This window comes from Amphichorda felina (assembly GCF_050947745.1).
Source record: "Amphichorda felina strain 45539 chromosome Unknown scaffold_1, whole genome shotgun sequence".
Classification (NCBI taxonomy): Eukaryota; Fungi; Ascomycota; class Sordariomycetes; order Hypocreales; family Bionectriaceae; genus Amphichorda; species Amphichorda felina.
Window position 1 is genome coordinate 1,132,454 of NW_028145049.1, and position 24,835 is coordinate 1,157,288.

The 24,835-nt window shown below is 57.3% G+C and overlaps 8 protein-coding genes across 8 annotated transcripts; 3 read left to right on the forward strand and 5 right to left on the reverse strand.

Annotated features, from left to right (window-relative positions):
• Positions 1-129: 129 nt before the first annotated feature.
• On the reverse strand, positions 130-2,623 carry ACO1O0_000359 (uncharacterized protein; the record flags this gene model as incomplete). Its single annotated transcript, XM_083189858.1, has 4 exons — positions 130-1,110; positions 1,384-1,578; positions 1,748-2,594; positions 2,616-2,623. 4 exons carry the CDS (start codon positions 2,621-2,623, stop codon positions 130-132), a joined length of 2,031 nt encoding a protein of 676 aa, XP_083053717.1.
• Positions 2,624-3,665: 1,042 nt separating this feature from the next.
• On the reverse strand, positions 3,666-4,820 carry ACO1O0_000360 (fumarylacetoacetate hydrolase family protein; the record flags this gene model as incomplete). The annotated part of the gene is given in 5 exon segments (XM_083189859.1): positions 3,666-3,708; positions 3,728-3,874; positions 3,941-4,041; positions 4,113-4,733; positions 4,806-4,820. 5 exon segments carry the CDS (start codon positions 4,818-4,820, stop codon positions 3,666-3,668), a joined length of 927 nt encoding a protein of 308 aa, XP_083053718.1.
• A 505-nt stretch (positions 4,821-5,325) lies between these two features.
• ACO1O0_000361 (succinate dehydrogenase assembly factor 1) lies at positions 5,326-5,694 on the forward strand (the record flags this gene model as incomplete). The annotated part of the gene is made up of 3 exons (XM_083189860.1): positions 5,326-5,403; positions 5,468-5,499; positions 5,571-5,694. The coding sequence occupies 3 exons, from the start codon at positions 5,326-5,328 to the stop codon at positions 5,692-5,694; spliced, it is 234 nt and encodes a 77-aa protein (XP_083053719.1).
• Positions 5,695-8,187: 2,493 nt separating this feature from the next.
• ACO1O0_000362 (40S ribosomal eS28 domain-containing protein) lies at positions 8,188-8,481 on the reverse strand (the record flags this gene model as incomplete). The annotated part of the gene is made up of 1 exon (XM_083189861.1): positions 8,188-8,481. One exon carries the CDS (start codon positions 8,479-8,481, stop codon positions 8,188-8,190), a length of 294 nt encoding a protein of 97 aa, XP_083053720.1.
• A 513-nt stretch (positions 8,482-8,994) lies between these two features.
• On the reverse strand, positions 8,995-10,358 carry ACO1O0_000363 (Dynamitin-domain-containing protein; the record flags this gene model as incomplete). Its single annotated transcript, XM_083189862.1, has 2 exons — positions 8,995-10,170; positions 10,242-10,358. 2 exons carry the CDS (start codon positions 10,356-10,358, stop codon positions 8,995-8,997), a joined length of 1,293 nt encoding a protein of 430 aa, XP_083053721.1.
• A 1,155-nt stretch (positions 10,359-11,513) lies between these two features.
• ACO1O0_000364 (RTC4-like domain-containing protein) lies at positions 11,514-13,267 on the forward strand (the record flags this gene model as incomplete). Its single annotated transcript, XM_083189863.1, has 2 exons — positions 11,514-12,195; positions 12,243-13,267. 2 exons carry the CDS (start codon positions 11,514-11,516, stop codon positions 13,265-13,267), a joined length of 1,707 nt encoding a protein of 568 aa, XP_083053722.1.
• Positions 13,268-13,443: 176 nt separating this feature from the next.
• Positions 13,444-15,405, reverse strand: ACO1O0_000365 (glycoside hydrolase superfamily; the record flags this gene model as incomplete). The annotated part of the gene is made up of 4 exons (XM_083189864.1): positions 13,444-13,945; positions 14,033-14,371; positions 14,440-15,110; positions 15,202-15,405. The coding sequence occupies 4 exons, from the start codon at positions 15,403-15,405 to the stop codon at positions 13,444-13,446; spliced, it is 1,716 nt and encodes a 571-aa protein (XP_083053723.1).
• Positions 15,406-17,262: 1,857 nt separating this feature from the next.
• On the forward strand, positions 17,263-24,268 carry ACO1O0_000366 (adenylate cyclase; the record flags this gene model as incomplete). Its single annotated transcript, XM_083189865.1, has 4 exons — positions 17,263-17,453; positions 17,571-18,267; positions 18,538-23,913; positions 23,984-24,268. 4 exons carry the CDS (start codon positions 17,263-17,265, stop codon positions 24,266-24,268), a joined length of 6,549 nt encoding a protein of 2,182 aa, XP_083053724.1.
• Positions 24,269-24,835: the final 567 nt, after the last annotated feature.

A 24,835-nucleotide genomic window follows, 5' to 3' on the forward strand; every position in this document is an offset into this window, starting at 1 on the left:
CTCTTCAACTCATGATAATTTTATTACCTAGTAGGACTATAAGCAGTACTACTACTTAGTCTTATGAAATCTAATGCTTATTTTGCACTATTAAAAACTGGGGTATAAAAATGCTAGTGTGCGAGTGTCTCAGACCGCTATCACAATCGTCCCGTCGCCAGCACCTGCCTTGACGTCCTGCTCCTGCTCCTGCTCCTGCCTCTGCTGCTCCTGCCTCTGCACCCCACTAGCAGCATCAGAGTTGCTCAAGGCATCTCCCGCAAAAAGACTATCTGCATCGCCCTCCATTTCATCCACCTCCATCTCCACCAGCAGCCTCTCCCTCTCCAGCGTTACCATCTGCATCCACTTCTGCGCCGCCACCCCCCGCCTCAGCAGATCAGCCTCCCGCTCCACGCACTGGTCCTCCAGCCGCGCATTCGCGCTATACAGAAACTCCTCCTTTATCAGACGTCGATTCTCCAGCCGCTCGCGATACGCCTCGAGCTCCTTGTCCTTCCAGTCCCTCCATGCTAGGTAGTTTGTTGTCATCCTCTCACGCAGAGGCGCCATGGCCTTTTCGATCTCTTGCGGCCCGTCCTCTTGGTTCCACCAGAACTCTTCCAGCTGACTCTGGTACTCCGCCACTACTTTCTTCTCTGCGGCTGACCGTACCGCAAAGTCCTCCTCGAACATGAGTTCCCTCTTCGACATCTGGTCCTGGATATGCGCCTCGAGGTCTGCTCGTTCCTGGGCCTGCTTCTCTTTGAGCTGGCTCTTGGCGTCCTGCGTCTCCTCGGTTAACGCGGTGACTTCTTCCTCCTGCTTTTCATCAAGCATGACCTGCTGTATCTCATGCAACAGGTCCAGTTCCCTACGCAGCTCCGTGAACTTGAGCTCCAAGTCCCTCCTCCGGATGCTCTCCTGCCTCGCACGTTCTTCGAGTTCCCTCTGCCGTCGCTCCTCTTCTAGTCTCTCCTGCTCCTGGCGTAACATCTCAGCCTTGAGCGCCTGCTCGCGCTCAAACTCTTCGATTTGTGCCAGAATCTGGCGTAGCTCCTCCGCCTCGGCCGCCTCCCTAGCCTCGCGCTCCTCTCGCTCTCTAAGTCGGGTTGACGCCTCGCCCTTGATCTGAGATAGCATGTCACCAGTGCAGGTGCAAGTACACCATTTTGCTCCACAGACATAGCAAAACTGATACCCGCAGCGGCACGTCATGTGGCGACACGCCTCCTTGTGTTCAACGAAGAAATTGCATCTGCCACACCGTTTCCACCCCTGTTCTTCAGCAAGCCGGTTCAACGACAATAACTCAGGGTCCTGCGTACAGGTCTGGTTAGGGTGTCGGGCCCCTCGGCACATAGTACAAGTCCAGTGTCCAAGGTGGCAGCGGCCCTCTCGCACTTTCGGGTCGATGTGATCGGGTTTGACCCACGCGCCGCATTCCGGCCGGTGGCAGTAGACGCGCTCCCCAGGCGGGATGTTCCATTCGAGAGAACGCTCCCTGAACCTCTCTTTGAGATCTCCTGGGACATATTGTAAGATCGTGCGGAAGGGAATCTCGTTGAGGCAGCACTTTGGCGGCCACTGCTGCTCATTCTGCACGGCGGTAGATATGAGCATGGTAAAGCATTGAAAACAGTAGCTGTGGCACGTAACTTTGACCAAGCTGCTGGTGCGGAAATCATCTAGGCAAGAAACGCATTCACTAAGACTCTTATTAGCAACGTTCGTTCCCATAATGCGGTAGCGGCAGAATGTCTTACACAAGCTCAACGGGAGGCCCGGGGGCTTTTCCAGCCTGGGACTTGGCTTCAACGCGTTTGTATTGACCGGTGGTAGGATCCCAGGCAACTGTCTGGGGATTCGTTTGAACACGTTTGGGCTGGCCGGCGACAGGCTCCCAAGAGACTGTCTGGGGTTCGAGTTGAACACGCTTGTACTGACCGGTAGTGGGATCCCAAGAAATCGTGCTTCTTGGCTCCTCAGCCTTGACAAACCCCAGGAATTTGCGCCCATTAGCCTGAAGGCGTGCACTATCGGGCGTCCCGTTGCCTTTCTCGGTGGCACGTCCAAAGAACCGCCGAAGGTTCAGTTTGCGACCTTTGTCAGACGGAGACCGGAGCTCGGCCTTGACGGCCTCAGCGCGGTGGACAGAAATATCGCTAGGAGATTTCACATTCGATGTTGGCTGGATTTCGGGCTTCGGCGGTGGTGTTGGCGGCCTTTCTTCCCGAATGACGATGGGAAGATAAGGCTCCCCATCATCGAGGCTAATCTTGGAAGGCCGAGCGACACCGGCCCTTTTTTCTTCTTCCTCCTGTTTCTGGCGAACCTCCTCGAAGGCCTGTGTCATTATATTCTCTATAGATTTGGAAACGAGGTCGAGAAGAATCAGGGAGGTGACGTTGGGGGCCTTGCGCAGAGCTACCGGAGGCGCGTAGGTCTGCCAGTCGACGCCTTCGAGATCCAAAACAGGTAGCTTATGAACGGACCACGGACCGCTATGGTCCTTTTGTCTCCAGGATTCTTGGATAGCGGCCAGAATCTCGAAATGATTGTCGCGAAGATCGATCAAGTCATCATCTGGCTCGAAGGTGCCCGGCATGACATCCCTCGACCGAGTGGTCGAGGACTCTGCCATGGTTTCCACGACCGGGGGGGTCATGGGAAGCAGCATGCCAAAGTATGACTTTTCCGGAGGATAAAGGTATGCCGTCGAGGCCATTTCACATCATATTATTGAAGTAAAATTGTGAAACGTCAAAGTTCATAATAAGCAACGAGCACACAACACCGGGAGGTTTTGGGAGGACGGGTTGCTGCAGCTTTACATGCAGCCGTGGTGTCAGCCAACAAGGCGGCATCTTGGAATTAGCCTCTGTCCTAATCAAGACTATCTTAAGCGTGCAGGCAGACGCAGGATGCAACTGTCCGGGGGCCGAATGACATGCTGTCAGTAGTGGGTGACCAGTTGACCACCACGATGTGCCTATGGGCGTCTTTGGTGGAGGCAGAGCTGAAGTGGGCAAACCTGAAGCGGGCGGGCAGCGCCTTGGGGGGCACAGCTCACAGCCACTGCCAGGGTCGCCTTGTTGGCCTGTGAGCTCGCCAACACCGCCAACACCGGGCAATCGGCACCAGAAGCCAAGACGCGGCCTGGAAAGAAACCCCCATCGTCCAGGAGGCCGATGCGGGCGCCGTGGCGAACTTGCACCTCGATAAACAGCCACGATGAATCAATCCACTGTTGGTTTTCCGGAAATTGACATGCATCAGGGTCTCTGTCTTCAATTCGATACAAGGTGTCGAAAGCCATGACAGGATCCATTCAGCCCTCAAAGACTCGTCTCAACAATAATTCTATAACGGCGGGACACCTCATGTGATAATCAAGCCTCGGGCGGGCGGGACTAATGTACCAAACCCCATAGTCTCTGTGCTTCATGTCGAGCTGGCCTTGGCAACACGCAGGCTCAAAAGGATGCTTAGAATAAATTGATTGGACCCCCTAATAAACGTGCTTGCCAGTCTACCCTTACTTCTCGACTTATCCAAAAGTCATTCATGGGGCAGGGGGCAGGGCTAGTACACGTGTCCCCGATTATCGGTGCCTACCTAGCTTGGTCGGATGACGGATCGACCATGACTACGGATAGATCCATGATCTTCCAATGGAGCCTCACCTACAGCTTGGCCTTGGCCCCGGTGAACTCAACCTTATTGGTGCTGGCACAGTAATCAGCACGCCATCCTCTGAGATGGGGTCGACTTGGAAAAGACTAAGAAGCGATTGAGGACATACCAGGTACCGACGTTTTCCAGTCCGACTTCGACAACGTCGCCATCCTTTAGCCAGAGCTGCGGCTTTCGCCCCATACCTACGCCCGATGGACTAGCACACCCTCGTCAGTCGTTGCCAACGGCACAGTCCGGAATCAGAAGGGGGCCCATGACTTACGTTCCCGTAAAGATGAGATCTCCCGGCATCAGAGTCACGCCTTGGCTGAGGAAGGCGATGGTCTTTCGGACATTGAAGATCATGTCCAAAGTGCTGCTGTCCTGCAGTGGTAGCTGACTTAGCATCATGTGAAACAGAGACCATCGGTCCATGCATCGATAGTAGTACGCACCTGAACCGTCTTCCCGTTCAGCTTGGTCCAGATACGGAGGGCCTGCGGGTCCTTGATGAGGCTCGAGCTGACGATTCCCGGGCCGTAGGGGGCCCAGCCGTCAAAGCCCTTGCCGAGCGACCACTGGCCGCCGCCGTGCTTGATCTGCCAGTCGCGGTGGGAGACGTCGTTGCCGACGGCGTAGCCCATGACGTAGTCGAGGGCGTCGGCCTCAGGCACCTCGGTGCAGCGCTTGCCGATGACGATGACAAGCTCGCACTCGTAGTCCAGGCCGGAGCCCTGCTGGGCGATGGGGGGCACGGGGATGGAGTCGCCGTGGGCGCCCAGGGAGGTGACGGGCTTGTAGAAGAGGATGGGGAACTTGGGCTCGGGCATGCCCGTCTCCTTGGCGTGGAGGGCGTAGTTGAGCCCCAGGCAGCGCAGGGTGCCCGTGTGGGAGGGCGCCAGGGGCGGGAGCAGCAGGCGGATGTCGACGACCTGGTCAGTGACATTGTGGGCGCCGAAGATGTCGCCGTCGATGATGCGGGCCTGGCGGGCCTTGGAGATGTCGGTGACGCCCGGGGGGAGGATGGCGTCGCCGTAGTAGGTGCGGCCGCCCTTGGCCACGAAGCGGACGAGGCGCTGGGAGTGGTGTTAGTGGTATTATGGAGATGGCAGATGGGTGAGGGGGGCCGTGATGCTTGGCGGCCGTACCGAGAATGACCCCATGGTGACGGATATGGCTGGCTAGATGGTAATAAGACTCAAGAAAGAATGGTCCAAGGTGAGGAGGAAATCATCAATCATCGCGGAGCACACATGAGGGCGGATGGGTCTGGTCTGGCATAATAATAACAACAAAACCCGCCGACCGGAGGCGTGATCGGGGACATGGCCGGAGCACCGCTGACGCCTAGCGGTGGGTGTATGATGTACTCGTACCCCGTAGCTCCTCCACTGATAATGCCTGGTCATGTCCGATAATGCATCGACCGCCAATTGGCGCTGGTGACTGGTGGAAATTCCCGTACGTTTTACGGATACGTAGTACGGGATTGTACCGGAGGACGGGCCACAGCCGAACCAACTCTTGCGTCTCCACTAGAGCTTCACAAGTCCAGGCGAGCTGCTCCGGGATTCCTCGATTTTTTCCCATCCAACAGAGTCAGCGTCTCCAGCGCCATATTCGTGCACAAAATATTACCCCCAACACCAACATCTGTCATCCCACACCATGCGCCTGTCAGGTCTGCAGAAGGAGGTCTTGGCCCTCTACCGCCAATGCCTCCGAGAGAGCCGCAAGAAGCCTCCGGTAACACAGCATGGCCCCATGCTCCCGAGCAGCACCAGCAAACTGGGTACTGACGCAGCAGCAGGCAACGCGCGCCCACTTTGAAAACTTTGCCAGGTGAGCAGATCCAAATCCACTGGTACCAAGGTGGCTCTCCGGGATATCGTACTTACTTGTCCATGCTGTAGAGCCGAGTTTGCGCGCAACCTGGCCATCGACAAACGCGACTTTGCCGCCATCGAGTATCTGCTGCGCAAGGGCCGCAGGCAGCTCGACGCCTACTCGTCTCCTGGAATCAAGGATGTCCGATAAAGCTAGCCCCCCGTGCCTCCTTCCGAGGACGGCGACGACCGGCTCCTGCGACTCTCGAAATGGAGGATACCTGCCTTGTCGCGAGGCCTCTTCCAGGTAGAGCCAAGGGCCTCTTCGATGGACACCAGAAGCTGCACAACACTCTGAGGGCTCGGCCAAGCAGCCTCTGCACGCAGTCACGATGGTCAACCTCCCATCTGTCCCCGAAACTCAGCATCCCATCCAGACGGAGGTTATACATCAGGGCCCTCGGCAGGCCAAGTTCATCGAGCCAGCCCTGGGCATTCCGGACGAGCATCCACGAGGGGTGTCCCTTGCGGCCAAACCAGAGTCTCCTGTTACTTCGTCTGCTTCCAGCCTGTACGAGTCTCTCGAGCCTCCCGAGCCGTCTATTGGACTAGGTTCGTTTCCGATCCCACCCAACTACGTTAAGGGATGGCCATTTCCAGAATCCAACTTCCTCCTGGCCACCTCGAAGCTTCCGGAGGTGAAGCATGGCTCGCCGCCATCTCATCTCAAAGTCGCGGGCTCCAAAAACACGAAGGGTTGCAGGAATTCCTTGATTGACGAGGTACCAATTATCCCTCCGCGGAAGCACAGGTCTGTCCCGGGAGTCCCGGAATCCACGTCGTCCCGCTGTTTTCCTTGCTTCTCTCGAAAACAGGATCAGGGCGCAAATCGTGGACCTCAGAGTGGCCGCAAGGATGCTGGCAGTGGTAGCGCATGGACCGTTAAGAATATGTCTACCTCTACTTCGGCGCAGCCCAAGTCTCCAGCTACACCAGGACAACCCAATAAGCTGAAACAAATGCATCCGAACCCCGATGCACGCTCTCCCAGCTCAGGCCACAATTCAGAAAGCGCAAGCCCTGCACGCCGAGTGAAACATGTGCCAACACTTCTCTCTAGACGTTCCAGAAGACCTACGGGGCTTCGACGACGGTCGGCAACTCTTGGACAGACCAAGGCTCGACTTGGTCCTGGGCGTGCAAGGAGACTCTCTAGTCGACCACGCAGTCGAGCAGAGGGGAAATCCAGCAAAATCCAACCAAGCCAGGGAGATAGTACTCCCCCGAGCAAGGCAGCACCGGCAGCGCAGGAAGTTAGACACCGCCATCTTGGCCCGCATTCGTCCAAGAGTTCTAGGCCACATGGAACAAGAGATCTCTCAACCCTGCGACCAGGTGTCCCCGTGAGATCATCGTCTTTCCGAAGCCCTCGCCATCGCATCCGAGGGGGACCAGAGGTACGAGAGGTCAACGACCGCCATGTCCTCAGGGGGCTACAGGTTGTGACTGCATCAGCTTGTGACGACCGCCTCAGAAATTTGGTCTACGAGAGGACAGGTGTGCACATTCGACAATTCCTTGCCGATCTGGCGGCCTTTGCGCCTGGGGCCCACTTGCGACCTGGACAAGACTTGGATCAAAGAACTCACAAGAAGAGGTCGCAGATGAGGAAAGCGAAGCAGCATGATCGTTTGACCCAAGATATTCGACGGGCGTGTGACCTATTTGCATAAAGCGATCGATGCCATCCGCTCGTAGATATCAATACAGTGGTTCTCGTGAACTTGTTAAGCAATAAATGTACTATATTTAACTAAGCCATCGTCTATATCATGGAGTTGAGTTGTTGGATACAGGGTAGGAGGTTTTTGCGATGCTGTGCACGGGCCGTCTGTTCACTCACACGCAGAGGTGCCCCGCAGCATTACGTGCATCAATTCAGCCTTAGCTGCCGCCTCACTTTTGAAGAGAGCTTTTGTCTTCGGAAACAATGCTTCAAGAGCAGAGTTTCGCCCCCATGATCTGAATGGATTCGGATACGATAGACGCACTACGCAACAATTTCACCGTCGCTGAAGGCCGCAAGCACCACCTGCTGCGATGCTGGCTTCAGAGCTCGTGCGGTGGCTGCCTGGCCGAGGACGAGTGTAGCTGGTGCCCATTCGTGAGTTGACTGCCTCCGCTTCCCACATACCACTAGTATTGTCGATGGGGGCACGTTATTCACACATATCCCGGCCGGGCTTGCTAGACATGGTCCTGCGTGCCCAACTCTCACAAGGTCCCGTTCCTCGCACCGGCCTACGAGGACCAGATATGCCCCGCCGCGGCCGAGCAGTGGGAGCTGCGCACGCAGCCGCTGGGCTGCAGCGTCTCGAGCGTCACGGCCCTCACGGCCATCGTCTCCGTCGCGTCGACCCTCCTGCTCGTGCTGCTCGTCTTCCTCACGGTGCTTGCGACTCTGAGGGTGCGGCGGTACGCGCGGGAGAGGCAGCAGTGGCGCCTGGTGTGGGTGCGGAGTGGCACTGGGAGAAGGGGAAGGGAGAGGGAGAGGGAGCCGCTGCTGTCTGCCTATGATGGCGGCTCTGGATAGTGCGCTCCCCAAGATCAAAAGTACGCAGTAGGTAATACGGGTAGGGAATCAAGTGCAGTGTCATCATCATCATCAAATGTGCCCAAACGTCGCGCGCCCCGCCATCACACCTCACCCGGAGCTGACGGGCGGGATGATTGCGACCTCGTCCGACTCTTGGATCGTCAGGCCCTGGTCACCGCCTGTGTCCGCGTCCGCGTCCGCAGCATCTACATACTCAAGGTTCACAGTCACCAAGCACGAGTCGAGGATCTTGGACCTGATCCCGGGGTATCTCGCCTCCAGCTCGCCAAAGAGCTTCCCCAGAGGTAGAGGTGCTGGTAGCGCCTCCCCGCCCTTGCCCGTGAACGAGCTCGCCCCGGCAAAGTACAGGACATTGAAGTGCCCCTTTGGGGGTCGCGGCATGGATGACATGGCGGCAGAAGAATGGTCAAGATGGATTCCCTAAGCAAATAACTTTTTTTTCTCTCGTTAGCTTGACTGTTCCCATCCGGGTGAATGAAGAAAGAAATGGTAGCGAGAGGTTTGGAGTCAGAGATCTTGGTGATAAAAAGGTACATCAAAGTGTTTTCAGGTAATACATGCTATTTTGAACATCATTCCAATGCGGTTGGGTGTAGCAAAAAACAACAGATTGACTTACCAAAAGGTTTATCTGCCGTGAGCTTCTGGCCGCGGTGTCGTGAGTAGAAGGGAAAATTGTTCTGGTGCAAACAGAAATCGAGGCTTTATGGACGAGCTATTCCACGTGACCTCCGACGGAATGCTCCACACCAGCTTAGACCAGCTGCTTGGCGCGTCCAGAGAGCTTCAACTTGGGCACGGAGTAGTACTTAGGTACATGTAGCCCGTTGAGTATACTGCATGTCATGATGAAACTATTCATTGGGTATCTTCGCAACTGCTAGCTCGTAGATTTCAGTTCAACTTGGCCATCCGCTCCTCCAAGTCCTTCACCCAGCTCTCCATGACCTTCATGTTCCCCTTGACGGCCACGTCCCCGTCCTTCATGGCCGCCTCCATCTTTTCCAGCCCTCCCTTCCACTGCTTCAGCTCCGCCGCCATCTCGGCCTGCTCCTTCTCGATCCGGCCAAGCGTCTCGCTCGCCATCGCAGCGTCCGCGTGGATCGTCTTGAGCGACCGGAGACGGTCCAGCAGCGGCGGCAGGATGGGCGTCAGGCTCTCGATGGTGGGGAGGATCCCGTACAGGGCGTTTATCTTGGCGTCCTGCTCCGACTCCTCGCCGGCCTGCGTCGGGGCGTGTCTGCCGAGCTCCTCCCGGAGCGTCTTGGCCTTCTCGCGCGAGTCGTTGAGCTTGTCCTGCTCCGCCGCCAGCGTCCGCACGCGCCGGCTGATGGCGTCCAGGTTGGCCGTCGACGCCTGTGACAGGGTCGAGATCTGCTTCTCGAGCGAGTCGAGCGTGGGGAGGATGGCCCGGGCCAGCCCGTCGGAGCCAACTTCGGGGACGGACGACGTGCTGATCCCCAGGCCCTTCTCCAGCATGAGCAGCCGTCGATCAAAGTCGGCTGCCTTGGCTAAGGCGTGGGTCTGCTCGTAGCCCGGTGCGTAGGTGACAGTATACGTGGCGTCCTGGCCCATGGCCACTACCGCCTCCTCCTTTGCGTCTGCTGGTGCCGGAGCTGTCTTTAGTGCCTGGGGCGCGAGTGTCGTGCTGGTTGGCTTGGAAATCTCCCCGAGTATCTGGCTCAATGACACCAAGTTCTCCGCGCCCACCGCATCGCTGCCCCCCGCCGAGGGCGCTGCTTTCCTCCTGGCGTACTCCTCCTTGGCCTCCTCCACCTCGCGCTTCAGGCGGGCGATCTTCCTCTCCAGGCTCTCGTCGTCGTCATCGTCGGACAGGTCGCCCAGCTCCTCGGTGCCGTCCTGCAGTATCCGTTGCCGGCGGCTGGAGGCCTTGTACGACTTGCGCTTGCCGTCGACGCGGTCGGAGAAGTCCACGCCGTGGGCGTCGACGCTGGCGGGCAGGAACCGGGAGCGGGCCTCGTTGATGCGGAGCCGCGAACGGGAGATGGGCTGGGTGTCGTCCTCGACGTCGTAGAATTCGTCGTCGGACTGGGTGCGGGCTGTCGTCGTCTGGGGGGATTCGGTCAGTTAGGGTGGGCTGCGAGCGGTGAGAAGGGGGCGCTCTGGAGGACCGGTCGTACAGGAACAGTGGAGGCGTCGTCGGCTAGGTCTGGAGTCTCGTAGATGTCGGGGGCATCGTCCTGGGCCGTGTTAGCAACGCCGGGGTTCTCGGCCGGAGAGAGGTCAAGCTGGGACATGCCATGTCTGGAAGCCCGGCATATTTACGTTCTCGCGCCATGGCTGGTTGTGAGGGCTGGCGGCGACAGAAGAGCAATATTTACACAAAGGAAAGGAGGGAGGCAACAGAGCGGGGAGGGTCTGAAGCTGTGCTCAGGGCAGACTGGGCTCTGGCACCGTGCGTGGGAGACAATGGGATGGCGTTGGGTGGGACGTTGGTCGTTGGATGTCGGATCCAAGGGGTCTGGGTCTCCAGGTCGCTGGGGTCAGTGATTGGAGCTGTCACCACCTGTGAATCCTGCGAGCAACCGCTGGAACTTCTGGAAGTTGACCTCTGGAGCTGCCCCCACAGAGCCTCCAAGTGCTCCATCCAACCATCTGGACCTGTGGATGAACCAAGTCCGATGCGAGCCGGGATTGACATGTCCCCTGGAATTGAAACAGCGCTGTTTACCCGTACGTGACTACTGCTCGTGTACAGAGTACGGATACGTGACAGAGCTATCTAAGCCTAGGTCTTATTCACTGGAGATCTATTATTATGGGTGACGCTGCGGGGGCCGTCTTTTATGTGAAAATTGGGGTTGCACATGCTGCGGTGGTAGAAGTTGCGCAATGTTGCAGTCAGCTCTCTAATATCCCACCGTAGGTTGGTCCTTGGATAAATGACTGCAACAAAGTGCAACTCCAATTCTCCCGTTGGCGGGCCCCACTAAAGTCCAGACGCGTCCACCACCTTCACTTCTCAACGCGTGAAACATCGCGGCCACGTACGTATTATCTGTAGATGCCCATTCGTCTGGATAGGCCTGGCTGGACCTCGCTCACATTCATTCCAAAACACAGACAAGCCTGTCTTTTTCCTTGTTTGCCCTTTTCGCTGCAGGTGGCCTTTCCTACCGTTGTCCAAACTGGTCTCCGCTCACGGTAGACAAGGATTCGATCAGATTTTAGATGAGCAGGGTCTGAAGATATCAGAAAGCAGCTTCCATCGGGAAGCGAACGGGGAATCGATCAGGAATCGATCAGGAATCGCTCCTGGGTTCATGCTCACGGCACACAGTAACTGGAATATGAACAGACCTCTATCCTGAAGTGACCATCTAGTAACTAAAGACGGTTGTCGCTGGAGGGACGGCAGGGCCGGGACCAGAACAGGTCTGGACCTCGCTAAGATGGTTCTGCTAACCAAAGATACTCCTACACCGCGTCTCTTGTCGACGGTGAGAGGGAAACCCTGGGCTGGGCATCAAAGGTCACCATCCGAGGACATTGAGGACTCATTAGCTGGGGGCGTCGACAATCCTCGAAAGAATCAAGCAGCGAAGAGGCACAACAAAAATGAGGATCCTATATCAGATGACAGCGCCCCAGAGAAAGGGCGCCGCAGATCGCTTTCCAAGGTTGCCAGCTCTGATGATTCAGATGACGATGGGAGACCGGACCGCGGTGGCATCAGATCGACAAGCTTCGTCTCCTCACGGGAACCAAGCGGCAGACGGCAGGCAAATGGGAAAAAGACTTTGAAGGATGACATTGGCGGGAGACGTCGGCAGAGCTCCAATGGCGCAAAGCGAAGGAAACTGGACGAGGAGAGCGACCCTGCGGACCGAAGTGCCCAGTCACCAGACTCGTCCCGGCGAAGGAGTTCATCATCGAAAACGGGCAAACCACCCACGAGCTCTAGTGAGCACATGATGGATACCCACGGATTTGCAAGAACGAGAGTGGGAACGAAAACATTTGGCAAGAATGGCAAAGGAACGGCAAGGAGGATATCGGGTTCGCAAGAGAAGCAGAGGTCATCTAGCTCCCAAAATGGGTTATCTGGCCCGCAGAGTAAACCCAAAGCTAGAGGTATGAATCACTCTTCAACCATGGGGCCCAACGCTGACCAATTGTAGCTAAAACAAAATCTCTTCCTTCTACATTCAAGCGCATTGATCCGGCAACCGAAGAGGAAGAGTCGCAAGGGGAGGAAGACGCCGGCTTTCGAAAATCCAAGGTTATACCAGATTCTTCGCCTTCTCGGGGTTCCGAGACTAAGTTCAAGGCTCTGAATGATGGAGAGAGTGACTCTTCCTCTGCTACCTTGAGGACCAAGTTCAAGGTTCAGTCTCCAGAGCCTCTCGGGAAGTCGAAGACGAAGAAGAAACGAATCAAGCTGAAAGGAGAACCAGCTGAGGCAGAGGTCGAAAGCCAAGCCCCAGCCTTCCAGGCATTCGATGATGATTGGGATTTTGATACCCCTGTGAAGAACCGGGACAGGCCGGACAGTCCCCTGTCAGACTTAGGGTCTGATACTGGCGATACACGGCCTGAACCGGAGGCAGTCAAAGAGACCGCGGTTCTAGTGGCCACTTTGTGCCCATGGTGTGGAGAACAAGTCGATGAACAGCTACTCGCTGATTTTGCGAAAGGGAAACGCCTGAACGTGAGGCAACAGACGAGATTCTGCCGAAAGCACAGAAAGCAGACGGCACAGGAGACATGGACTGCCAACTCATACCCGGCAATCGACTGGGAAGAACTCCCCGGCCGCATCGCAACATACTACGACTCCCTCCTGGGAATCATCAACGGCACCCAGCCGTCCTACTACCGCTCCAGGCTCGCCGACAAGATCGAGGCCGGCCAGGACCGCGCCATGAAGAAGGAGGAGAACCTCAACCCGGGCTACTACGGCCCGCGCGGCTTCAACCTCATGTGCGACCGCCTCGTGGATCAGTTTGGTGACCTGCTCAAGCAAAAGGCCACCCAGGACAGGGTCATTTCCGGACGCGGCTCCGCGGCATTCATCCAGTCCGTCCTGGTGGCCGAGCTGGCCATGCGGCTGATCAAGGACGACATGGGCGTCCCCGTCGAGGAGGCGCGGGAGATTATGGAGGAGAGCAAGGCGATTGGAGAAATGATTCACGAAGAAGCATAAATGTACGATCGGTACATGTCAATATTTGCTTGGCTGGTAAGGTAGCATGGCATGAGTATATAGGCGTCGTCATGGAGGTTCATTGATTCTTGATATTCATTCTATGTCTTCTGGCTCCGAGTCGCCCGCGACGTTGTCTATATCTGACCCCTACCAGGCCGCCCACCCCAGCACTCTCACAGGAGCACCGCGATGGCCTCGTACGGTGCGAGGGCAATCTCGCCGCTGCTCACCTTGTCCAGCGCCTTCTCGCCAGGACTGACCAGGACCTCCTTGATTGGGGACCCTGCGTTCCACGTCACAGACTCGGCCGAGAAGTTGCACACCACCAGGGCCGTCTCGCCGTTCGCGGCCGTGCGCTTGTACGCAAAGACCTGCTCGTTGGGCTCGTCGACGAGGGCATAGTCGCCGTACACGAAGATGTCCTTGAGGGCCTTGCGGCGCTCGAGCACCTGGCGCCAGCAGTGGTACACGGAGCGCGGGTCATTGACCTGCGCGGCGGCGTTGATGGCCGTGTAGTTGTCGTTGGTGCGCATCCAGGGCGTTGAGCCCGTGGTGAAGCCGGCGTGCGGGCTAGCGTCCCACTGCATGGGCGTGCGGGCATTGTCGCGGGACTGCTTCTGGTAGGCAAACTTGAGCTTTGCTGCTGTCTCAGAGTCGGCCGTGTCCTTGTGGAGGCTACACGGAGTTGGAGTTGCCTAGGTTAGTACTGCTTCTTATGGACAAAGCGTGCTGTGTTCTGGGAGACAGAAGGGTCAGACTCACTTCCAGTGGTTCAGGCAGTCGAGATCCTTGTACTCGTCCATAGGCCACTCCACGGGGACGTTGGTCATGCCAATCTCCTGACCCTGGTAGACAAAGGGGGTGCCTGCCTGGAAGCCGAGGAATATGGCGATGAGCTTAGCGCTGGCTTCACGGAGCGCGGGAGAGTCGTTGGCGAAGCGGCTGACGGAACGCGGCTGGTCGTGGTTCTCGAGATAGAGGGCGTTCCAGCCGTCGTTGTCGTACATGAAATGCTGCCACTTGGTGACGGTTTTCTTGAGCTTGGACAGCGGCCACTCGCTCCAGGAGAACTTGCCCTTAGCGCCGTGATCAATGTCCATTCTTTGGGCCCGAGTTAGCCGAGCAAGCCCTCATATTCATATACATCGGACAGAGATGAAGATACTAACAGCTCAAAGTGGAAGATCATGCTTAGCTCGTTGCGGTCGGAGCGGATGGCCTTGATGAGCTCGCGCTCGTCGTGGACGCAGGGCATCTCGCCGACGCTGAAGGCGTCGTACTCCTTGAGGATGGCGCCAATCTCCTGGAGGTACTCGTGGCAGCGGGGACCGCAGGCGTAGAACTCGGCGCCGCGGTGGACAGTCTTGGTCGAGTCCGGGAAGGACTGGTCCTTGCTGATGAAGTTGATGACGTCCATGCGGAAGCCGTCGCAGCCACGGTCGAGCCAGAAGCGCATGATCTCGTGGACCTTGGCGCGCACAGCCGGGTTCTCCCAGTTGAGGTCGGGCTGCTCCTTGGCGAAGAGGTGGAGGTAGTACTCGTCAGTGGCCTCGTCATACTCCCACGCGCTACCTTGAAAGTGGCCGTCCCAGTTGTTGGGAGGCTGGCGGTTGCCCTGGGCGTCGTATCTGGGGGGCTTCCAGATGTACCAGTCGCGGAAAGGGTTGTCCTTGGACTTTCTCGACTCCTTGAACCACTCGTGCTGGTCGCTGGTGTGGTTGACGACGAGGTCGAGGACGAGCTTCATGCCTCGCTCATGCAGCTTGTCCTTGAGGACATCGACATCACTAATGTCTCCATACGGAGGATCGATCTTGGTGTAGTTGCTGATATCATAACCCTGCGCGGTGGACAGGCGCCTTGGTGATCAGCCAACGGCTCACAAAAGAGTACTGATCGGAGGGGGTGATTCGAGGGTCCAGGCGACATACCATATCAATCTGGGGGCTCTCAAAGATGGGAGATAGCCATACAATGTCGACCCCGAGGTTTTTCAGGTAGTCGACGCGGGAGATGATGCCCTTGAGATCACCGACCCCAGAACCCGTCGAGTCCTGGAACGAGGCCGGGTAGACCTGGTAGACGGAGCTCTCCTTCCACCAGGCCCGGTGTTGCTGCAGACCAGTGCTCCCCATGTTTTCCGAGTGTGCATACAACAGAGGGGGGGGGGGGGAGATATTACTTGGGGCACTGACAGTCGATGTGATCAGAAATCATGAGAATAAGAGACAGGAGGATAAGCGAACGGATGACAGTAGCAGGATCAAAATCTGCTTCTCTTTATACTGAGGGACGACACACGACCTGCGGGGTTCTGTCGGGGTTCCGTGGGGTGTTGCAGTGGTGGTGGTGTTTCGTCACATTACCCAGCTGGGTAATGGACCGACTCCATGCTGCTGCCATGCTGTTCCCGTGTATGTACAAGCGATAGCTAGTAACCTGGAATAAGTAGCTGGGCGACATGAAGACCCATTTCTCCTCACGGGGATGATGAATAGGTGGTGCGGTGGGCGTGGATCAGGACGGTCATCGGACCGACAGTCGGACACTCCGCTTTGGATCCTTCGACTGTCGTCTACTACGAAGTACGGAGTACTCGTATGTACGTCGTAGTACTGTTGTTTGTACGACGTGGGGAGGCTACCCTGGGCCCCTATTGTTCTTCTCGCATCGGTGCGACGGTGCTGGACAGGCAGACCGTCTGTCACGGTCTGCTTTCACGGTCTGTGATGGCTGGTGGAGCCTATCGAGAATATACATAATATGTGAGAATGAGACCTGGTTCACGGCTATTTTTGCTGCCGCGAACCCTCTTGATTGTGACACAGTGTCTCAGAGCACTACTCGTACAAGAGTGAGGAGAGACAGGCCGAGCTCCTGACTTCTGACAGCCGGACAAAGCGACGAGAATGAAGCAAATATTAGGCTTGGCGGTGTTGTATACTCGTATACGGAGTACGGGTGCGTATACCTCGTACGTAGGGAGGCTATTACGAGGACACGCCGGCGGCAAGACTTGTCCGGGATGAGGGAGCGGCCGAATTGGGCATTGCTTTGCCTGACGAGTGCTATGTCTGTATGTGTGTTTGCGTGCCGTGTGCACCTCCAACAAGTGTCGTCATGGCGAGGACGAGAACGGGGGGGAGCGGGAGATTGACTTTGGAGGCTTGGAGCCAGTGTGGTTGTTGTTAGCAGATGGGGGTGCAGGTGTGAAGGTGTCTAGGTGAGGTGGGGGATGAGCCCACCACAGCACCGCAGCACCACCACCTAGGGCTCCAGCGTCAGTGGCCCACAGTCCAAGAGCCCACGATCCACAGTCCAGTGGACGCAGTGGATGGTCCAGTGGTCCACAGTGACTGTGGGCGCCACGGCCATTGAGATGGAACCCACCAAACAGTACCTAGCCCAGGCTAGGTGCTCAGTGCACCCAATGACCCCCCTGCGGGCTTGGCCGCCGCCCACCATCTGTGCGCAGATGGACCCAGTTCTTGCCGCCTGGAGGCTGGCCGCCTCAAGGTAAGCTTGCTAAGGTAGGCGCTCAGCCAGCGCCTCACTGGCAACTGCCCATACTCGGGTGCTCAGCGCCTCATAGGTCAGCGCCTCGCGCCTGCCAATGATATGGATCGTCATGCCACTCGCTTGTCGACTCCTCCTCCACGCCATTCATCTTCATTCCCTCTGCCCTGTCCATCTGCCATCATTGTCATCTTGAACGCTGACGCTCGTAAATCTGCCTCGTTATACAACGTCCCACCCTGGGTGAAACCGCAAGCAACCGCCCGCCGTTGTCCGAGACCAACGCCCTGCTCCACGCCGTTGGCGTCAGCTCCAGCCAGCTTCAGCCAGCTACAACCAGCTCCCGCCAGCCCCAAGCCAGCGCCAGCTGCGTTCCCTGGCCCGATAAGCATGACTTGAGCCCGCGTCGCTCTGACTCCCCGTCGCGCCCACTCCCTGATATGGCCCTGGCCTCTGCCACGCCGGCCGGGTGAACCATGGCCAAGAATGACGCTGCTGGCAGGCGCATCACCTCTAACATTGCCAACACTGCCAGCACTGACAACATCCTCTCCTCCGCCACTACAAAACCACCCTCAACGCCATCCACGAACCTGTCCTTCAACACGCCGCGCAGGGGCGTCAACCCGCTGCCCCCCGCGCCCGATGAGGGGCTTGAATTGAGCAGGTGAGTGCCCTCCCCCCGGGCTGTCCAGACGCCCGGCGCTGGTGGCTGGTGGCCCTCTGCCTAGGTTTCGCCTTGTCTAACGAGACCTTCTGTACCATCTAGATCCCTTTCTCATAGCGACTCCATATCCCCGACCTCCATCTCCCAGCCCTCCCTCCAGCCCGCCTCCTCGTCCAGGGACCGCCGCACCGGCGAATTGCCCAACAGTCGACGAGACCTCGCTGCCCTCGAAACCTCGCGCGCGCCTCAGATACACTACAACCCTCCTTCTGGTACATTCAACCCTCAGATCGCGCCCTGGATGTCTGGCAATGGCTCAGCCGCGCCTGCCAACCTCGGCGGCGCCAGCTTCTACCATGACTCCAGCGACGCCCAGTCGATTGCCTCTCAGTTGTCCCCGGGGAACCAGCCCTCGAGCTCCCGTTCCGGCCCTTCTGCGGCGTCGGTGGGGATGCAGGACTCGCCCGGTGCTGGATACGACAATGACAGGCGCCCGTCGGTGGCGAGCATCACCACGGCCAGCAGCACTGGGTCCAAGACCAGTATGACCCGCGGGGGGCTCCGCAAGCTTCAAGGTTTCTTTGGCGAGGAGTTTCCCGGCCGAGACAGCTCCGATAATAGCCTGCCGGCCTCTGCCACGGGCAAGGACCAGCATTCGCGCTCCTACAGCCATAGCCAGCCGTCCCAGCGCGGTCGCAAGCACTCTGGTGCCGCCTCGGCAGATCATACCAGAGAGGTCTCGCCCACCTCGTCGAGGCCCAGAACACCAGTGCCCGCCCCCGAGGTCGTGCCTTTTCTCTACCAGGACAACACGGTGAGTACCCACTACGCACAAATAGTAGTAATTGCCTACTGTACCTTGCCCATCGTCTTCAAACTCTTGCCAAACTCTTTTGTCCTCGTTACACATCGTCCCTGGTGAGCTACGGCTTTCCTGCACGTCAATCTATCCCTAATGCGTGTCGCCGCCTGCTGTTGCCCGCCCCATACCTAATACTGCGCTACTGCGCTACCGCCCTGCTACCCTGGCACCTTAACGTGACGGCCCCACAGCATCTCCTCAACTGACACGGCTCCTTGACAGGACATTGCTCGCTATGGCGAGGCGCCCGTGCGAAACAGCCTGGCCGGACCGGATCGCGAGCGTTACAAGGCTGAGGCCCAGTCCCAATCTCAAAACCCGCCCAAGACATCCTCGTCCTCGCGATCGGCCCATTCCATCGTCCACCTTCCCGGCCACCACCGCTACAATAGGAGCAATGAGGACCCGCGGTCCCTGAGGCCGACGCTCAGCAGGGAAGAATCCGCCGTCAGTGCCCAGAACACAATGGCAGGCCCAAAGACCAAACAGCCGACTCCGTACAGCACCCTGTCGAGAGCCCAGAGCCCGACCCCGAGTATTAGCAGCGGGCCACCACAGGGCTCATTGTCGCGCCATGGCCAGCCCGATGGGCAATCGCCGCCTGGTCAGCCTGGTAGATTCGATCTGCTGGGGCGATTCCGCAGGCATCACCATGGCCACAAAGACAACAAAGACAAGGACGATCCCGGTGCCTCGTCGAGGCTCATGAGCCTGCCCCAGTCGACGAGGTCGCTCCAAACAAAACTATCCAAGTCCGATATACGCAGAGGAGAGCTGTCGCCATCCGGCTTGCCGCCGTTTGCACCCGGCGTCACCGAACAAGATGGAACCGAGGCGCACCGCGCTGTGCAACGCGGGGCCCCGTTTAACAGCAAGTTCATCTTCTCCAAGAAGAAGACCCTCCAACGACCGCAAGAGGACCAAGAAGAATCCATCGGACCGACCGATCGCAGCGAGCCCGGGCACATGTACCATCTTGACACCAACCTGAATGACATGGAGGGTATTCTGACGAGGCCACCGGCGCTTGCGCCTGTCGACCTGGCGTTTGTCAACGACCCGGAGCGCAGGGAGTCTGTCGCCGAGCCCCCGCCCAAGGGCCGCTGGGACGCCCCAGACAGCTGGGCGGTCCGACGCAACACGGACGATAACTCATACCATACATCCGAGCTCGACGAGATCCAGAGCCCACCGGGCCCCGACGAGAAGCGCACCTCATACTGCATCCGCATCTTTCGCTCAGACGGGACCTTCTCTACACATTCCATGCCCTTGGACTCCACCGTGTCAGACGTAGTTACGCAGGTCGTAAAAAAGACGTACGTTGTCGACGGCCTGGAGAACTATAACATCATCCTCAAGAAGCATTCCCTGATACGGGTCCTTGGACCGGGTGAGCACCCGCTGCTCATACAGAAACGTCTCCTGCAGCAGGTGGGCTATGAGGAAAGGGACCGAATCGAGGACCTGGGTAGGGAGGACAACAGCTACCTTTGCCGATTCATGTTCCTCTCTGCCAAGGAGAGCGACTTCCATTCCAAGACCGCCGACATGGCGATGCCCCGGAACCAGAAACTCAACTATGTCGATCTGTCTGGCCGCAATATCATAACCATACCCATATCTCTCTATTCCAAGGCGGGCGAGATCATCTCGCTGAACCTGTCCCGAAATCTGTCTCTGGACGTGCCAAGAGACTTCATCCAGTCTTGCAAACACCTCCGGGACATCAAGTACAACAACAATGAAGCGCGGAGACTCCCCCCGAGCTTGGCCAGAGCCAGCAAGCTGACATATCTTGACGTCTCGAACAACAGGCTGGATCAGCTGGAGCACGCCGACCTCAACACTCTCACCGGGCTGCTGAAGATGAACCTAGCCAATAACCGACTAAAGTCTCTGCCCTCGTATTTTGGTGCCTATCAGTCACTCCGATCTCTCAACATCTCATCCAACTTCCTCGACAAATTCCCGCCTTTCCTCTGCGAGCTGCAGAGTCTCGTTGACCTAGACCTCAGCTTCAACGCCATCGGCAAGTTGCCCGATGAGATTGGGGACCTGAAGAACCTGGAGAAGCTTCTCATTACCAACAACAGGCTCTCGTACTCGGTGCCGGAGACATTCATGGACCTCATCAGCCTCCGCGAGCTCGATATCAAGTATAACGGTATTACCTCGATCGACATCATTTCGGAGCTCCCTAAGTTGGAGATTCTGTATGCCGACCACAACGGGATATCGGCCTTCACGGGCAAGTTTGAGCGGCTCCGCCAGCTGAAGCTCAATTCCAACCCGCTGAACAAGTTTGAGATCGAGGAGCCCATCCCGACCCTCAAGTCGCTCAACCTGTCCAACGCGCAGCTGGCTAGCATCGACTCGGCCTTTGCGCACATGCCCAACTTGGAGAATCTCATCCTTGACAACAACTACTTCGTCTCGCTCCCTGCGCACATCGGCACACTGCTGAAGCTGGAACATTTCAGCATTGCCAGCAATTCTGTCGGCGAGCTGCCTCCTCAGATTGGATGCCTCACGGAGCTCCGCGTGTTGAATGTCCGGGGCAACAACATCTCCAAGCTTCCCATGGAGATTTGGTGGGCCAACAAGCTCGAGATCCTCAATGCCTCCTCCAATGTTCTCGATCAGTTCCCCAAACCAGCCTCTCGGCCTCCCAGGGTCCCTGGCGAGGACCAGACTGGGCCGTCGTCTTTGCACAATGGAAAGCCTCTCCCTCTCGGGACCATCTCATCGACGACAAGCTCCGAAGAGCTCTCTGATGATAGGAGGCCCAGTCAGGCTTCGAGCACCTTGCTCAGCGTGGGGCCGTCACCCGTAGCTGATAGAAAGAGCTCTGTCGTGTCTGTGTACGGGAAGGGTGGCCGCCAGACGTCAGTCGTCTCGAGGGGCTCCCAACAAGGCCATTCGTCTACAATGATGAACCCTAGGAAGGATTCGAGCCTGTCCTCGAGGCTAACTAACACGTTTGCCGGTTCCTTGCGAACACTTTCGCTGGCCGATAACCGCCTGGATGATGATGTTTTCGACCAGATCACTCTGCTCGCCGAGCTCCGTGTGCTGAACCTGTCCTACAATGACGATATTGGTGACATGCCTCAGAGGTCTATGAAGAACTGGCCCCAGCTCGTCGAGCTCTATCTTTCCGGGAATGGCCTCACCACCTTACCTGCCGATGATTTGGAGGAATCGAGCTTGCTCCAAGCCCTATACATCAACGGCAACAAGTTCACCAACCTGCCAGCAGACATATCAAGGGCAAAGAAGCTCGCAGTGCTTGATTGTGGAAACAACTACCTCAAGTACAACATCTCGAACGTGCCGTATGATTGGAACTGGAACCTGAACCCCAACCTGCGGTACCTCAACCTCTCTGGAAATAAGAAGCTGGAAATCAAGCAGACTGTGTGGGGAGGGTCTACTATCGTTGCGGGAGCCGGGTTGGTAGATCGGGAGCAGTACACCGACTTCAGCCGCCTCCAGAATCTCAGGATTCTGGGCTTGATGGATGTCACCCTGACCCAGCCGAGCATCCCGGACCAGAGCGAGGATCGCCGAGTGCGGACGTCTGGCTCCATGGCTGGTCACCTTCACTACGGCATGGCGGATACGCTAGGTAAGAATGAGCACCTGTCAACGGTCGATCTTGTCGTGCCTCGCTTCAACTCGTCCGAGACGGAGATGCTCTTGGGACTCTTTGACGGCCAGGCTCTGTCCAGCGGGGGTTCCAAGATTGCCAAGTACCTGCATGAGAACTTTGGCCACATCTTTGCACAGGAGCTCAAGGGCTTGAAGACGCGTCAGCACGAGACCCCCATTGACGCCCTCCGGCGGGCATTCTTGACTACTAACAAGGACCTGGCTACAATTGCTGTGCAACACACGGAAGACCGGCCCAGGACAACGCACAGGGGCTCAAGCCAGCCCCCACTGGTACTGAGCAAGGAGGATCTCAATGCGGGCGGCGTTGCAACGGTCGTCTACCTTAGAGGGATCGACCTCTACGTTGCCAATGTTGGCGATGTTCAGGCCATGGTCATCCATACGGATGGCGGCCACAAGATCTTGACGCGCAAGCACGACCCCGCCGAGCCCTCGGAACGATCGAGGATTCGTGAAGCAGGGGGCTGGGTATCTCGAAACGGGAGAGTGAATGATAAGCTGGGGGTGTCCCGAGCCTTTGGATACACTGATATGATGCCCATCGTGCAGGCGGCGCCTTACGTGAGCAACATGACGATTGGGGAGCAGGACGACATCATCCTGATGGCGACCAGCGAACTCTGGGAGTACCTCTCGCCGGGTCTCGTCACTGACATCGCACGAGCGGAACGCCAGGATCTCATGAGGGCTGCGCAAAAGCTTCGAGACCTCGCTATAGCGTACGGCGCATCTGGGAAGATCATGGTCATGATGATTAGCGTCGCCGACTTGAAGAGACGAGTCGAGCGATCCAAGACTGGGCACCGTGGACCTAACATGTCGCTCTACCCCTCGGGCGTACCTGATGAAGCCCTGGGCCTGACTACCCGAAGATTGCGCAAGAGCAAGGGTGATGTCCTCGACTCGTCCCTCGGTCGCCTGGAAGCTGAGATTCCAGCGCCCACTGGGAACATCTCCATCGTCTTCACTGACATCAAGAACTCGACAATGCTCTGGGAGATGTACCCGAATGCCATGAGATCGGCTATTAAGCTCCACAACGAGGTTATGCGGCGCCAGCTGCGGCGCATCGGTGGGTACGAGGTCAAGACTGAAGGCGATGCCTTCATGGTCTCGTTCCCGACAGCGACATCAGCGCTCCTGTGGTGCTTTGCGGTGCAGCTGAGCCTTCTCAACGTTGACTGGCCTGCCGAGGTCTTGACGGCCGTGTCAACGGACGTCATGATGGACAAAGATGACACTCTTATCTTCAAGGGCCTGTCTGTACGTATGGGGATTCACTACGGAGAATGTGTGAGTGAAACGGACCCCGTCACGCGTCGCATGGACTACTTCGGCCCGATGGTCAACAAGGCGTCGCGAATCTCAGCGGTCGCCGATGGGGGCCAGATCGCCGTGTCTTCGGACTTCATCTCCGAGATTCAGCGCTGCCTCGAAACATACCAAGATACGGAACGGACTGGCTCGTCAACATCAGATGAGGGTTTCGAGGAAGAGTCGTATGCCAACTCTATCCGCAAGGACCTGAGGTCTCTCACATCCCAGGGGTTTGAGGTCAAGGAGATGGGAGAGAAGAAGCTCAAGGGTCTCGAGAACCCGGAGGTGGTGTACTCGCTCTACCCGCACGCTCTAGCAGGCCGTATTGAGTACCACCAGCAGCTTGAGCGCAACGACGAGGGCAAAGACAGGCCGGCCAAACTCCGCCAGGGAACAAACCTCGACCTCAACCCGGATATGGTGTGGGATCTCTGGAAGGTTAGCTTGCGCCTCGAGATGCTGTGCAGCGCACTTGAAGAAGTGAAGGGCCCAGGCCTGCAAGCCCCGGAGACAGAGTTGATAGACCGTCTCAAGTCTCGAGGCGGAGAGGTCACGGATAGATTCCTCCTCAACTTTATGGATCACCAAGTGAGCAGGATAGAGGTACGTCTAAGCAAACACCCCCTTTCCCCATCAAGTACCGCGCAAGGAATACCCCGCTGACTCAATGCAGACTTGCGTTACCACCATCACGATGCGCTACCTTGCCAAATGCGATGGCCCGCTCCGGGACCTCAACCAACTGCGGGCGCCGATGGCATCCGTCTTGGATATCTTTGTCCAGGAGAAGAAGGAGCTTGAACGGTACAGAACCTTGTACGGTGCGCTCCCGAGCTCTGACGAGAGTAGCACCGTCCAAGAAATAGACGACGGAGACGACGAAACACAGGATGAAGAGAGCAACGAGAGCGACGAGAGTGTTGCCACTAGCGACGGCAGCGGTACTGAACAGGAGTAAACAAACCATCCCCATCCGCGATGACCATAAGACACGGATCACTCCTACACCATTACGAATACCCCACGCACCCCGTATATATCATTATTAGCGTCGCCTTTCGCAAGCACATCTCTGGGGGTTTTTTTTTTTTTGCCCGGCACAGTCGGCTTTGGGTGCTGCCACTGCACATCCGATTGCTATCCTCGGAGTCGGAATCGGAGCAGCGATCGCAAATCCTCGGATTTTGTTTTTGGGGGAGGGGGGACGCCATGGGATACATTTTTGGACAATCAAGCAAGCAGACGAGGAAAGGTACTTCTTCTCTGCTGGGAAAACGACTTATACTTATTGTTTCGCTTCGAGGGCGCGGTGATACCCTCCCAGGGATGGGAACCGCAGGTTCTGGCAGCTCCTGGCTTTTTGTCTTCTTGATTTATTTCCCCCTTTTTTGACGGGCGTTGGGTGGGTTTCTTGCATGGGGAGGGATAAAATCTGGTTGACCTTTTATGGATCTATCATTGGGTTAACTATTAGTATTGACTATTTATTCACCATGATCTCTCATGGGTGGCTTTGGCTTATTAA